This window comes from Delphinus delphis, chromosome 13 (assembly GCF_949987515.2).
Source record: "Delphinus delphis chromosome 13, mDelDel1.2, whole genome shotgun sequence".
NCBI lineage: Eukaryota > Metazoa > Chordata > Mammalia > Artiodactyla > Delphinidae > Delphinus > Delphinus delphis.
The window spans coordinates 20983541-20996771 of NC_082695.1; the positions used below are offsets into that span (position 1 = coordinate 20983541).

Genomic DNA, 13231 nt, shown 5'->3' on the forward strand with positions numbered 1-13231 from the left:
GATTCTAACCCATAACACTAAGAACTAACTTAGATTACTAAATTCAACCTCTTCCACAGATAAAATTCTTACAGAATAACTCAGGTGTTCACTGTCGATGTCTGAAATATATACCTCTTACATTCTAAAAATTAAACCATACTTAATATGTTGTCTCCACTCAGCAAGTTAACTACCCATTACCAAAAAGGTATTGGTTTTTAAACATTCTTTTTACCCAGGTCTTCACTTACACAGTTTGATATTGTCTCTGACCCTACAGGGGACTCATCTAGACATCAGCAGCCGACGTGCCTCGGATGGAACCCTTCTTACGCATCTAAACGTAAAATAAAATCATGAGCTGCTGAAATCACAGACTCTAAATTGGGTTAGTAAGCAAGGGGAGAAAAAAGATCTAGAAGAGATTGTGAAGTGACCGCTGCCTATTTACAAGCACATCCACATTAAAAATGAAGTTCCAGGGCTTCCCTGGTGGCGCAGTGATTGAGAGTCTACCTGCCGATGCAGGGGACACGGGTTTGTGCCCCGGTCCGGGAAGATCCCACATGCCGCGGAGCGGCTAGGCCTGTGCCTGCGCGTCCGGAGCCTGTGCTCCGCAACGGGAGAGGCCACAACATTGAGAGGCCTGCGTACCGCAAAAAAAAAAAAAAAAGTTCCGAGGCCCTTCTGTAGTTACCTTGATCTAAAGTAAATCTTGCAAAAGGCTTTTCTTACCACAGCACAAAAAATGTATCTATTCTCTAATCTAGGAAACAAAAGCCTGCAGACTGATGATGTGAAATTATCAAAGATAGCCAGGGTAAATGAACTGTTCACTAATACAGTGTGAGAAAATGCCCCGATGGTCTGGTTCACCTTTTCATAGTCCCTTGACCAGACACGAAGCCATGAGGTGTCGCCACCTCTGGCTTCTGAGACCAGTGTCCCTCAAAGGAGTTCTTTACAGGAAGTTTATTAAAAAGAGGGAGGACAAAAGGAAGAACAAGCGAACACAGGAACAATGTATGAGAAACAATGGACACAAGGACAGGCATCAGAAAAGACAGGCATTCACAACAACGGCCTAGAGACAATTCAATGAGAAAATTAGAAAAGAATGGACAGAAAAGGAACACATGTAATAAACACATTTCTGAAGCTCAACCCTTCCCCCCTCTCCCGATCCCTCCTGAAGGTCCAGTTGAGAACAGGCATAACGTTGCCCTAAGTACTCCTTCAGTTGCTGGGCCTAAACCCAGTATTTCCTCTTCAGGATTACAGGCAGGGGCATCCCTCTCATGCCTAACCTCTTGAGGTGCTACGCCTTCTCTCCAGGGCCAAAACCCATTTGAAAGAAATCCAATTCTTCAGATATTTGTGAGTTAAGAAGAGAATTATAACACATCACATTCTATCATCAGGTGTCAGGGAAACAGGACCTCAAGAAAAGGGGAAATTCCTCCGTGGTGAAGAGGACTTGAAAATGTTATGCCTCTTCAGGAGGCAGGTGTTTTCTGGGTAGGCATTTTGGCCTGTGGGCATGATGCTGCCCAGACTGAGATGCTCACAAACCAACTGTTAGCACTCAGAGCAGCAGCAATGGGCTGTGGAATAAAGCACTCCCCAGTGACCTAGAACAAAATAAATGGGCTTTAACATTAAGATGATCAGCATTTAACCCTGCAATCTGACGTGAAGTATTTTTGAAATATTTAACAAAGATACTGCCATGGATTCCCAGCCCTGAACCAATGACAGATTTCTACCAACTTCATGAGGGAATTTGTCAGTTTAAGCCATGTGGATACAATAATGATGCTTTCTAATAAACTGGGCTTCTTGTAAGAAGTGTGTAACACTTCTTACACCTTCTTTTCGAGTGTGATTCCCAACTCACAAGTAACAGATGTGCATGGAGAAGCAGCTGAGCCTGCAGGCCCTCTGCCACAGGTGGCAGCCACAGTCACCACCTCCTGTCAGGGCTCTCCCGTTGGCGCTGTGTTCAGGCACCTTGAGACTAAAAACTTGTGAGGGAAGTAAGCACTCCCCTGGGGGAAGACAAGGCCTCGGCCAAGTTCCGTCCGAGGGGTCCAGAGCCCAAACCAGGGAGGGCTCCATTCGTTACCCCTTCAGCCATCACCACTCTTCCTCATGCTATGGACGGGCCTTCAGCATAGAAATCAAAACCAAATGAAAACCTCCTTCCTGAGAGTTCGAATCAATAAATGTAAGTCCATTTTCTGTTTCTTCTTGGTGTTGGCAAATCGTTTTTTGGAGATGCCAAGGCTGTACCATAAGCTTAGTGGGAATGAGTGTGTAATCCTGCTGCTTTCTTCTTGATGTTCAGCTGACACCGGCTGCTTGGAGGGGTTGGAGGCAGAGGTGGCAGCTATTACTGGAGCCTGGAGCACCTGGAAGGAGCAAAACCAGGCAAGGCAGGAGGAAAGAGACTAAGACTGGGTGGTGGTGAGGGGTGCTGCTCAGAGAAGGGAACCTGACTCTTGAGAAAGGGAAGACAAAAGTGGGAGAGAGGCATTGGAAGGAAGGTAGCAAGTACCCACGACTTACTCTTGTCCGTTTAAATATTTTGCCTGGGGCCAGCCTAAAAATAAGGGTGTAAGGGATGGTCTTCCATGCTTGCCATCCTATCACCTTACTCCCAAGATCTAGAACTCAGAGCCATACTTTTAGTATGAGAAATTGAGGTCAGAGAGGCCTCTATTGTCTGGCCTGCAAACCAAACCCCAATTTATAATGTCACTATGGGAAAACATGTTCCAAATCTCAAAAACTGAACTTAAAAACGTTTGGAACAAAATCCATTCATAAGCTGGAGGCTGCTTAAAGTTTACTTTATGTATAAGATAAGGTTAAAACATTTTATTGCCTTATAAAGAAAATATGTCCTGGTCCTCTCAGAAGGTTTGTATAAAGCTAATTAGAAGCAGATCTGCTGTAATCACCAAAAGTAAGCAATTTTAAACACAGATTCTTTACAATGCTATGTGCCAGACAAATAGATTTCCTTCTGTGCCAAAGAACCTGATTTGTTGCCATTCTCCTGTGATTAAATGGAGTTCCTGCCTCACACACAGGCGTTCGTCAAACACTCCCGCCCGCCCACGGGGCTTCCCAAACTGGGACTGCTGGCAGGACTCTGGATGCCTGCATGGAAACCACAGCCTACCCTGGACATTCCTCGGGTTTACTTCCCCCGTGGGGCCTTACTTCCAACAGAAAAGAAGCGCAGCCCAGAGCAAAAGCAAAACCAGACGCATGCAAGAGTAAGTCGGGGAAGAAACCACTCTGGGAGAAAGGGGGTGCTCTTGAGCTGCAGGGCCAGCTCTCTGGTGCGGGAGGAGCTGGGGTGGGCTTAACTTTGAGAAACGGCATGCAGACCTCCAGCCCAAGGATCACCTGAATTTCTGCCTAAAGCTTGTAAGAAATAAGGAGACACTGCTAGTTGTGGGATGGGAGGAGGCACTTCTGCGATCAATGACAATACTACTAGCCTTATCTTATCTACAGAATAGCGAACTAGGACTTACAGTGCTAGCATTAATAACTTACTGCGATAACAAAATGACAAAGGCAACTTGGCCTGATAAAGTGAATGCCTAAAAGGACTGCGAACCAGGCACCAGCATGGACAACCAATGCATGAAAAAGAATACAAGACCACTGAACATTTTACACGTAACGAATTCTGGATCAACAAAGTTCTAATTTACTTTCACGAAAGATGCTCAACAAAGGAGAAATCAGAATAAAAGGATATTAGTGTCTAAGAAACTGGGTTTTGAGGATATAGAGATTAAGAAATGGCTTTCAATAACACTTTTCCTAATTTTAAGTCTATACTTATTAAGCACACAGTTTTAGAAAGGGGAAAGTAGAGAATTTCCCCAGAATGGGAAGTCTTACTGTTTCTAGTTCTTTCTGAGTTTCATCTTCCATTCTCCTAATATCTTCCATTGTCAGATCAATCCACTTGTCAATCCAACAAAAAAGCTGGCGATGAAAGTTTGTAAATATCCTTTTTTCTTGCTTTTAAAACAAAGAAGAAAATGATTATAAGACGGCAAAACTCTAACATAACATATTAACTTTATGTGCCCCAATTAACCCATGAAATCTACATATTCTTGGTTTGAAAAGACCACTATTTCAATTAGTGAAAATCTTAATTCCGTCCTATTAACATTTTGTAAAACAAAAGAAAAAGAAAAATCTCCCTTTGAAATGTGAAACAATCCTCCTTGCAAAAGCAGAATGATTTACCAGAAACTGAAAACAAATGTGGTGGGCATTCTGATCCAACACGAACTCCTGCTAGACCCGACTTAGTTTTACCTTTTTCTAATGTCAGTGACTAAAGGTCAACTTGATTTCTTCTGCTATAAAATCATACACTGTCATTCTTAACTTCTCTGCAATTCAAAGAAATATTGTGATGTAGAATACAACATGTACATAAGAAGAGAGTTCTGGGTTCTTTAGAATAAAATGTTTTATTAAATTAAGAATTCTTATATACTCTCCATTAATTTTTCTGCTCTATTGTTATTAGGTACATATATATACACACACACACACACACATATATATATATTTAGTGGCTTTAACATATATAATTAGTGGCTTTAATTGCTGGATTATTTAAGTTTTACTACACTTTCCCAAGAAGCGAGAAAAGTGCAATAAACAGTGAATACTTTAGTACGTTTGGACAATCGACTTAAATTTTTTTTTCCATGAACAGGATGGACTTTATCAATTACATGTGTACCTTCTATTTATCAGAACTGGATTGTTAATCTATTATTGTGATCCAAGAGGAAGAAAAGAAGCCAGTATTTACAGAGTGCCTACTGTGGCCAACAGCAAGCAGGCCCAAGAATAATGAAAGTTTCCAGCACTTTAAGATCCTTTTTTTTTTTAAACATATTTATTGGAGTATAATTGCTTTACAATGTTGTGTTAGTTTCTGCTGTATAACAAAGTGAATCAGCTATATGTGTAACATCCTTTTTTAAAAAAAATGTTAGAGCAGTTACAGTTTAAAAGTAGAAAAGTTACAGTGAAACTCAGATGCAACTAGTTGTGGGAAGTTCAGAGATATAACAGGGGCCTCTATATAATGATAATGGAATGAACTATTCACCCTATAGGAAAATTAAATACCAAAGAAACTTTCCATGTTCCTCACACGTTTACAACCATGTGTTTCTATGCAACTGCAATTCTCCCCTCTTTCTACATCAAAATACTTGTGTTACTTTCAGCTGAATAAAGAAGACATAAAAAAGAGGTAATTAGAATCTAGATCCTCAGATTATGTCACCCTAGGTTCAGCGTAACTATTCTCAGTGAGGATCTCTGAAGAAGACATCCCACCAGAAGGTGGAAATTGCACAGGGCACAGAAAGTGTGTGTCAGGAGAGACCTGTGTGCAGGGGCTATCAGCCGAGCTGGGACAGAGGAGCCTCAACATCAAGGCATGGCCTCTCCCTCCAGCCAGTGCCAGGACCCTGGGTACCCTTGGAGACATGCTGGACGTGGAAAGGGCGCTCTACAGAAGAGCTGGGCAAACCATCAGAAAAGCACTTTGCACCAAAAACCGCTATGCTTTTCTCCAAAGAAAGCCCCTTAAAACCTCTGCTGGCATCTGTTTTTGCTGTTTGTAGGCAGAAAAAGGAGGGCAGAGAGGAATTACACAGAGGGGCAATAATTTCATCTAAACGAGAAGGAAAAAGTGGCAAAAGAGAAACTATACCATTAATAGCTACTTCAACTCTTAACCTAAATTTAAGTCACCATCCTCTGAACAGACTTTACCTTCTGAATGAAGTTTTCTACTTTGCTTTGCAGTCCCCACCACTTGAATTTGATGGTCACCAGCTTATAGGCACACATCTGAGGACAGTCAGGGTTGCTTGCCAGCTCCTTCTGCATGAGGAAAATTGAAAATGGGCAATCGTGACTTAAAAATTGACTGTTGTGTAACAACATCACAGACGTACATGAAGAAAATTACAATCTCATATGTGTTTAATGCAGGTATTTGGAAATTTGAAATCATTTTAGCAAAAGCAGCAGTATTCCCCTGCTGCAAACCCTCCTTCCACAGACCAAGTTACTTCCTGGCTCTACAATTTAATAGGCACAGTGCTCCGCCTCAAATTACACTATTCATATTTCAGATTAAACACCAAATTCAATTCACGTCATATCAATAGTGAGCCTTTAATACGTAAAGGTTCTCATAACACCATTATCGCACTCCCACCGTGGATGTGGTGAGGTCTCATCCATTTTATTGAGCCTCAATAAAAAAACCATGAGGAAGATTAGTCGTCTTCTTGTCTTCAAACACTGGCAAGTGGAGGGGCACTGTTTTTTGTGTTTTTTAAAAAATTTATTTATTTTTATTTTTGGCTGTGTTGGGTCATCATTGCTGCGGGCCTTCTCTAGTTGCAGCGAGCAGGGGCTACTCTTCATTGCGGTGCACAGGCTTCTCATTGCGGTGGCTTCTCTTGTTGCAGAGCACCGGCTCTAGGTGCGTGGGCTTCAGTAGTTGTGGCTCGCGGGCTCTAGAGCGCAGGCGCGCAGGCTCAGTAGTTGTGGTGCACAGGCTTAGTTGCTCTGCAGCATGTGGGATCTTCCCGGACCAGGGCTCGAACCCGTGTCCCCTGCATTGGCAGGCAGATTCTTAACCACTGCACCACCAGGGAGGTCTGGGGCACTGTTTATTAACTGAGGTATTTTTCAACCGAAAGCGGGGACATTTAAAGGGATGTAGCAGCAAAAGTGATCTATAATTATCAAGTATTTGAAGGCAAATCCCATACATCCGGACTTTAACTTCCATAAATCATTACAACTCATAGTTTAAATGTAGTAGGGAATCAAATCAAGAGTTAGGGTAAAAAAGGAAAAATATTAAAAAAAAAAGAGCAAGGGAGAGAGAGGGGGGACTATGTGGACAGAAAAAAACAAAATAAAATGTTCGCAATTTACTTTCATAAGAAAACATGAAAAAGCAATTAGAATTTGGATCCTTAAAACATGTCACCCTAGGCCCAGAGTATAAAAACTTACTCTGGATTTTTAGGTTCAGCATAAATAAATAAATAAGTAAATAAACAGGTAGAGAGAAGGAGAGAGAGGAGGCAGAAAAGGGAGAAGAGGAGGGAAAAAACAAATACGGCAAAGTGCTAACAACTGTCCAGTCTAGATGGAGGTGTTTACTGTTCTGTTCTTTCGGTTTTTATGGCTGCTTCTGAAAATTTTCATTATAAAAACTGGGTGGGGGGGGAATTGCAAGCTATAGTATTGCTGATGATTTCTGTGAAACTTAGTGCAGGCTACTGTCCTAGTAAGCACAATATACTAGCATGTTTACTTGGGGGAGAGGGGTGAGTGGTGGGGGAGGGGTGAACCAGGAACTCACCGCACACATCAGTGTCTTCACCATGGACCCACTTAGCACCACTGTTCTCCCAAGGTGGTATATGTGGGAGACTGATCCGCTCCCGAGCTGACCAAGGAGAGAGCCTGGGACGGGCCCAGAGCAAAGGCAGCCACCAACCTGTCTCTGGAGCTCCCAGTCTAGCATGGAAGGCAGGTATGGTTCAAAGAATCCCAGATGGCAGAGGCGGACTGCAGGTATGGTCTAGGGGAAGGGCCATCCAGTAAACTCTCAGCCCCAGTTCTGGTGTAATTCCAAGAAGAAAGCTATGTCTCAGGACTGTTATAAAGACTAAATAAGGCAGAGTATGCTCCGTGCTTAGTTGGTGGGACTCGGAGCTTAAAACAGATTAGTTCTCCCTCCCTTATTCTTTCACAGAGTTGTACCTACCACCTTGAATTTGCAAAACAATTTTAAAATAAAGTTTCTCAAAAGAGTAGAAAGTTATGGGGACCCTTTTTATAAAAACTACATTAGAGTGAAAAGATTAAGCAGCCTTTTTTCAAGCGTTCTTCCCTTTTTCACCACTGTTCTTAGCTTCACACAGCACTCAAATTGCAGAGCTGGCGTCAGTCACACTGTGTGCCACTATCACTTCTTGTCAGCTTGCACTCATACACACCCCCCACTTTCAGTAAGTTCGTTGTGTGTGAACAAATATTACTTGCATTCAGCCACACGTACATAAAATTTTAAAATGATGAACTTCTAGGTCTTATTCTAAAACCTCAAGATTATTCTTCATTTACACAATCATAGCAACCAGACCACATTTCCCCCCGAAACTCTCAATAATGTTCCAGTGTCAAGTGAATTCTATGATACAATATATGAAAAAATTCTATTTTGGTATTATTAATAGGACTCAAAGCCTGTAGAGTCCTGCATGACTGATCAACTTTTCTCAGAAAATGTCTTCTGTAATAACATTTCATCTTCTGAATAATGACCTGGTACATGGATTAAATCAATGAGGCAACATCACAAGCATTTAAATACAAACATTACATACAGCAGACAGTCCTTCTGTAGGTGAGTTCTATGTCAACAGAAGGACTTGGCTAGCTCAGCTCTAGTTTTCCAGTTTCCTTCCCATTAAACAGAGTACCAATGTGAAAATTCAGCATGGATGTGTACGTGTGCACATGCGTGCACACACACATACCCATACTTTATGAACAAGTTTAATTCAGCAAGTATTAAGTGGGCACCATTTACAATCCCATTTGTGCTAGGTGGTATTAGAGGACACACATGTGGCTGGTAGAGAGGAGAGTGACTATAAAAATAATGATGAAACCACTATCCTTGTACAAACAATCCCTATCAGAAGGGACACACCTCTGTTGTGGACACTGTGGCCCCAGACTAAAATCACATATTTGTAACTCCCCATCCCGTCCCTGACCTGCAGACCCAGCTCTTAAGCTGGGCTCTGGTGTCTCTAAGAGCAGTCCACAGCCTTCCCCAGGATGTAGCGAGCTTCTCAGTACCCAGCCTTGTTGAAATAATGACAAGGTTGGCCTTTTACAGATCATTTTTTCAATAAGCAGTGAGCCAGAGTGGAGGCACTCTCTAATCCAATAAGTGTCACTGACATGAAAATTTCACATGAAATACAATTTGGGTGTATGTAGAATAAGGCACTTAAAACTGTGAGGTACACCTGCCAAACGGTAGTGCTAGACTCGGAGTAAGGGGACTTGGGTTGCAGTTCCCATTATGCAAAGTAACTTCCCATGTAACGTGGGCAGGATCCTTTACCTCCCCAGGCCTTAACTTCTCTGTCAGTAAAAGCAAAGGCTGGGCTCCACTAGAGCTTTTCATCTTCCACTGACGTGCCACTAAAAGCAGGGGTGAAGGAGTTGGGTGTGAGGGTTGGGGTTGGCCCAGGGCTGCAGTGGGTAAGCTCATGTCCCTGACATTCAATGGCTTGTCTTACAACTTCCTATAATTTTGCATTTTATTCTGTAATATGCTTAGGCTTAACAAAATATCCTCCTGCCCACCTACTCAGGCTGAAATTTCCTCTTGACTGAGAACCTCTGATGCACTACTGATTAGTCCTAAGATACCTTCCAGATGGAACATTCCAAGGTCCTATTAATTACGGGCTACTGAGAGCTTCGTTCTCAAACTCCAAATCATTGGACACCTTGTGCTAAATGAAAACCCTGGGTGTTTCTAAAACACCAACTCTTCAGAATTTCCCCACCATTTTATAAAAACAGCAGGATGAAGCATGGCTCTAATTAAAGAGTAAGCTAAATTTAATACACACATGCCTATACCAAACTGGGGCTCCAAGAACAAAGCACACACGCGTGACTTCAATAATTACCCAAGTTTGTTTCTCACATTCTTTCTAGTGACTTTGGCAGGCTGCTCAAACTAATTAAAGTACTACTGGTAATTTACAAAGTAACACTGGTCTATAGCATTTAGTTTAAAAACTGTAAGTGATGGGACAACAAGAACCAGTTCTCTGAGCTATCTTCCATGGATCTAAAATGTACATTGTCTCAATTTGATTTTTCTTTTCCATCCAATTTACAATTATTAAAAAAAAAACTGCAGCGAAGAATATGTAAACCAATTAAAAAAATAAACCAGTGAACAAACAGCCTGCTGCCTTTATTTCTTGGCCTAATTCTCCACAGTATCAATACTCTAGTGTGAGGTACAGAAGGTGACTTACAGAAACACAATCTCAAAGATCCCTGGGAGAAAGATGAGAACATAGAAGCTATATATTTTCATCAGCTATCATTATTAATATGTATGTGATATTTAAGGTCTCACCCCAATTCTAAAAATGACTTATGCAATTCACCTCTTAATCTGTGCTGTGGTCTTAAAACTAGTGATTAAATTAAGAAAATAGCTTTAAAAGTCTCTTTTGGGACTTCCCTGGTGGTGCAGTGGTTGAGAGTCAGCCTGCCAAAGCAGGAGACGCCGGTTCGATCCCTGGTCCAGGAGGATCCCACATGCCGCAGAGCAACTGAGCCCATGCGCCACAACTACTAGGCCTGCGCTCTAGGGCCCACGAGCCACAACTACTGAGCCTGTGCGCCTAGAGCCCATGCTCCGCAACAGGAAAAGCCACTGCATTGAGAAGCCCACGCACCGCAACAAAGAGTAGCCCCCACTCGCCACAACTGGAGAAAGCCCGGGCACATCAACGAAGACCCGACACAGCCATAGATAAATAAATAAACAGACAAACAAATAAATAAAAGTCTCTTTAATGATGACACAGAAAATAGTAAACTTGACTACATGTGGTAAATAAAAGGTAAAAGAATCCTTTTGGCATAATCTTTCTGGGGTGGGGTCTGACACTACGTAGTTAAAAAGTTTTAAAGCTGCTCGTATCCTATATATACCATATACCCTTTAACTTGATAATTCCACTTTCAGAAATGCATCCCAATTCATCAGGTAAGAAAATAACACTAGATTTTTTCAGAACAGCGAAACCTTGGACTTACTAAACACCCACTGAAAGAGAGAGTTGGTGAAATACCTCATAGTTCTTCCAAGCAATCGGCTACTATGCATACAGCCATTAAAAACCATCTTTTCAAAGAATGTGAAGAAAAAAAAATCATAATACCAATATAAATAGGTATCTATGTATAATATAAACATCTACAGCAAAATAAACTATGTGAATTAAGAAATATAACAAATAGCGGTAATTAAATGCTGAGACTACAACTGACTTTTATTGTCAAAACTTCATAAATATGTATTATTTTATAATCAGAAAAAAAAAATTAACACGCTTGAAAAACAGACTCTAAAAAAGTTTTTGCCTTCAGCTGAGTATTTTAGGACAAAGATTTACTTCGCCCTAAATTATCTGGGTACTATTTTAAATCTTCATTCATCTTTGACTATAAACAATCTAAATATTTTCCTGCTTCTTTTCTTTTTGATGTTTCATAAATCAAAGCTAAATAAAATCAAGCTAAAAGCTGAATTAAGATCTTTAATACGTAACTTTAGCTCAGCCCACATTTAATTTTTCCTCATCTTAAACTTCTAAAGCAAAAACAAGGTATACATGTAAAGTATTATCAGCTTCAGAGTTATCAGAAGTATTCTTGTGAAAAAATGTGTAACCTTTAAAAAAATGTGAAAAATCTCAATGGGACAAGTATTTGCGACCCCACATTCAGAGCAGTGTTTTAGAATCCAGAGAACCCAAAGGAGTTTCAGCCTTCAGGGAGCTTGCTGCTGGCGCAAAGCAAAGTTTCCTCTTTGGCCTTAAACAATACAAATGTTTTCTGATTCTTTCCTCCTCCATCATTTGAAAAAATAACCCCAAAGCAAATAAAGGCAAAATCTGAATTCAGATCATTCACACCTAATTCCAATCCAGCCCAAACCTAACACTTCCTAACCTAGTGTAGCAGTAAATAAAATTATTCTGCTAATGAAAATACAAGTTTTATACAGATTATAGCATGAAAATTTAAAAAAACAATCGAAAATAAAAGGTAAAGAATGGTTGGTCTCCAAAAGATAAGAATCAGAAGTTCTATAAAAAATAAAGTCATGGGCTAACATAAGAACCCAAAATGATCACCCATCTCTACACGATTTTAAATTTCATCTGTAATACTAGCTCGCTGTGAAATGTTTCCAAAATTGTATTTAAATAGTTTGTGTATTCACTGAATTCCTTACATTTCACTTTTCTAACTATAAATGAAACCCCTAAGCTCAAATCATGTTTTTAATTTAACGACACATATTAGGTTACTCTGAGGTATGTGGATGAGGCCTAAGGGAGAGTAATGTATACTGAAGCCACACAACGTAACTAAACAAAACGCAGGGTGTTTAATTGGAACGGTGAGCAATCAGCCCATGCTCTCCACAAGAACTACTTCCTCGTATCTGTGACAAACAAATACACACAAATGCAAAAGAGGGGGGAAAAAACCACCCAAAGGCATTCTGCAAACTCATTTCCTAAAAATGTAGTCCTCTCACAGCTTCATCATACATGTCAACTGCACATACACTTTTTCCTATTTAAAATGTGTTGGGATAAAGACAGAATAGGTATAAGTTACATCTAACCAGCGTTAATATTTTGCAAGGACACAGCAGTTTTTATAAGGCTCATGCTCCCTTCATATTTCAATTTTTCAATTTTAGGCAATCTGAACGCTCAATTTCAGCTGCTGATTTCGTAATGTTAAGTTTCCAACCCAGAGTTCACTAAGAAAGTTAAAAATAAATGCACTGCTGTGGCTGTTGCCAGCGCCCCCATCAGTAAATATCAACACACGATTACAGAATGTATGTGGAGTATGTGTACCGAAATTTCAAGCAAAGCCTGATGCTACAATTCACAGCCATTCCCTCAATTTGGTTTAGATTTTGGTAGCCATTTGGACAGACCAACACTGGACATTATATTCTCTGTAAGTACATGGCAAGTCCAACACTGATTTTTACTTGGTTTAAGATAGTTAACTTGAATTCAGCAAATACTTACTAAGTATCTGTAAGTATCTACTATGAGCAAACCCCGTGCTCAGCACTGCACATACCAAGTGAGCCGGACACAGAGCCTACGGCTGAGAGTTCAGAGAGTGACGGGGGGACGAGGAGGTGGGGGAAGGAAGGGAGTATGAACCCGTGAACCGCCACCCTGACGCAGGACACACCAAGTTCCATGAGCAGGTCATCAACAAAGGACTCGGAAGGGTTCAGGGCAGGAGATTCCTAACTGGTTGGGCAAGTGCTAACTGTTAAATG

At 41.0% G+C, this 13231-nt stretch overlaps 1 protein-coding gene across 2 annotated transcripts in view; it reads right to left on the reverse strand.

The window, feature by feature from the left end:
* Positions 1 to 13231, reverse strand: part of PITPNB (phosphatidylinositol transfer protein beta) — a 62316-nt gene that overhangs the window by 3321 nt on the left and 45764 nt on the right. The window contains exons 9-11 of one of the 2 annotated variants that reach the window (XM_060028278.1): positions 5821 to 5931; positions 3907 to 4029; positions 234 to 319 (exon numbers count right to left, since the gene is read on the reverse strand). In XM_060028278.1, coding sequence (XP_059884261.1) covers positions 272 to 319; positions 3907 to 4029; positions 5821 to 5931 — 282 coding nt within the window. In that variant the 3' untranslated portion in view covers positions 234 to 271. The remainder of the gene's footprint in view (positions 1 to 233; positions 320 to 3906; positions 4030 to 5820; positions 5932 to 13231) is intronic. The other variant, XM_060028277.1, reaches the window with a different exon arrangement.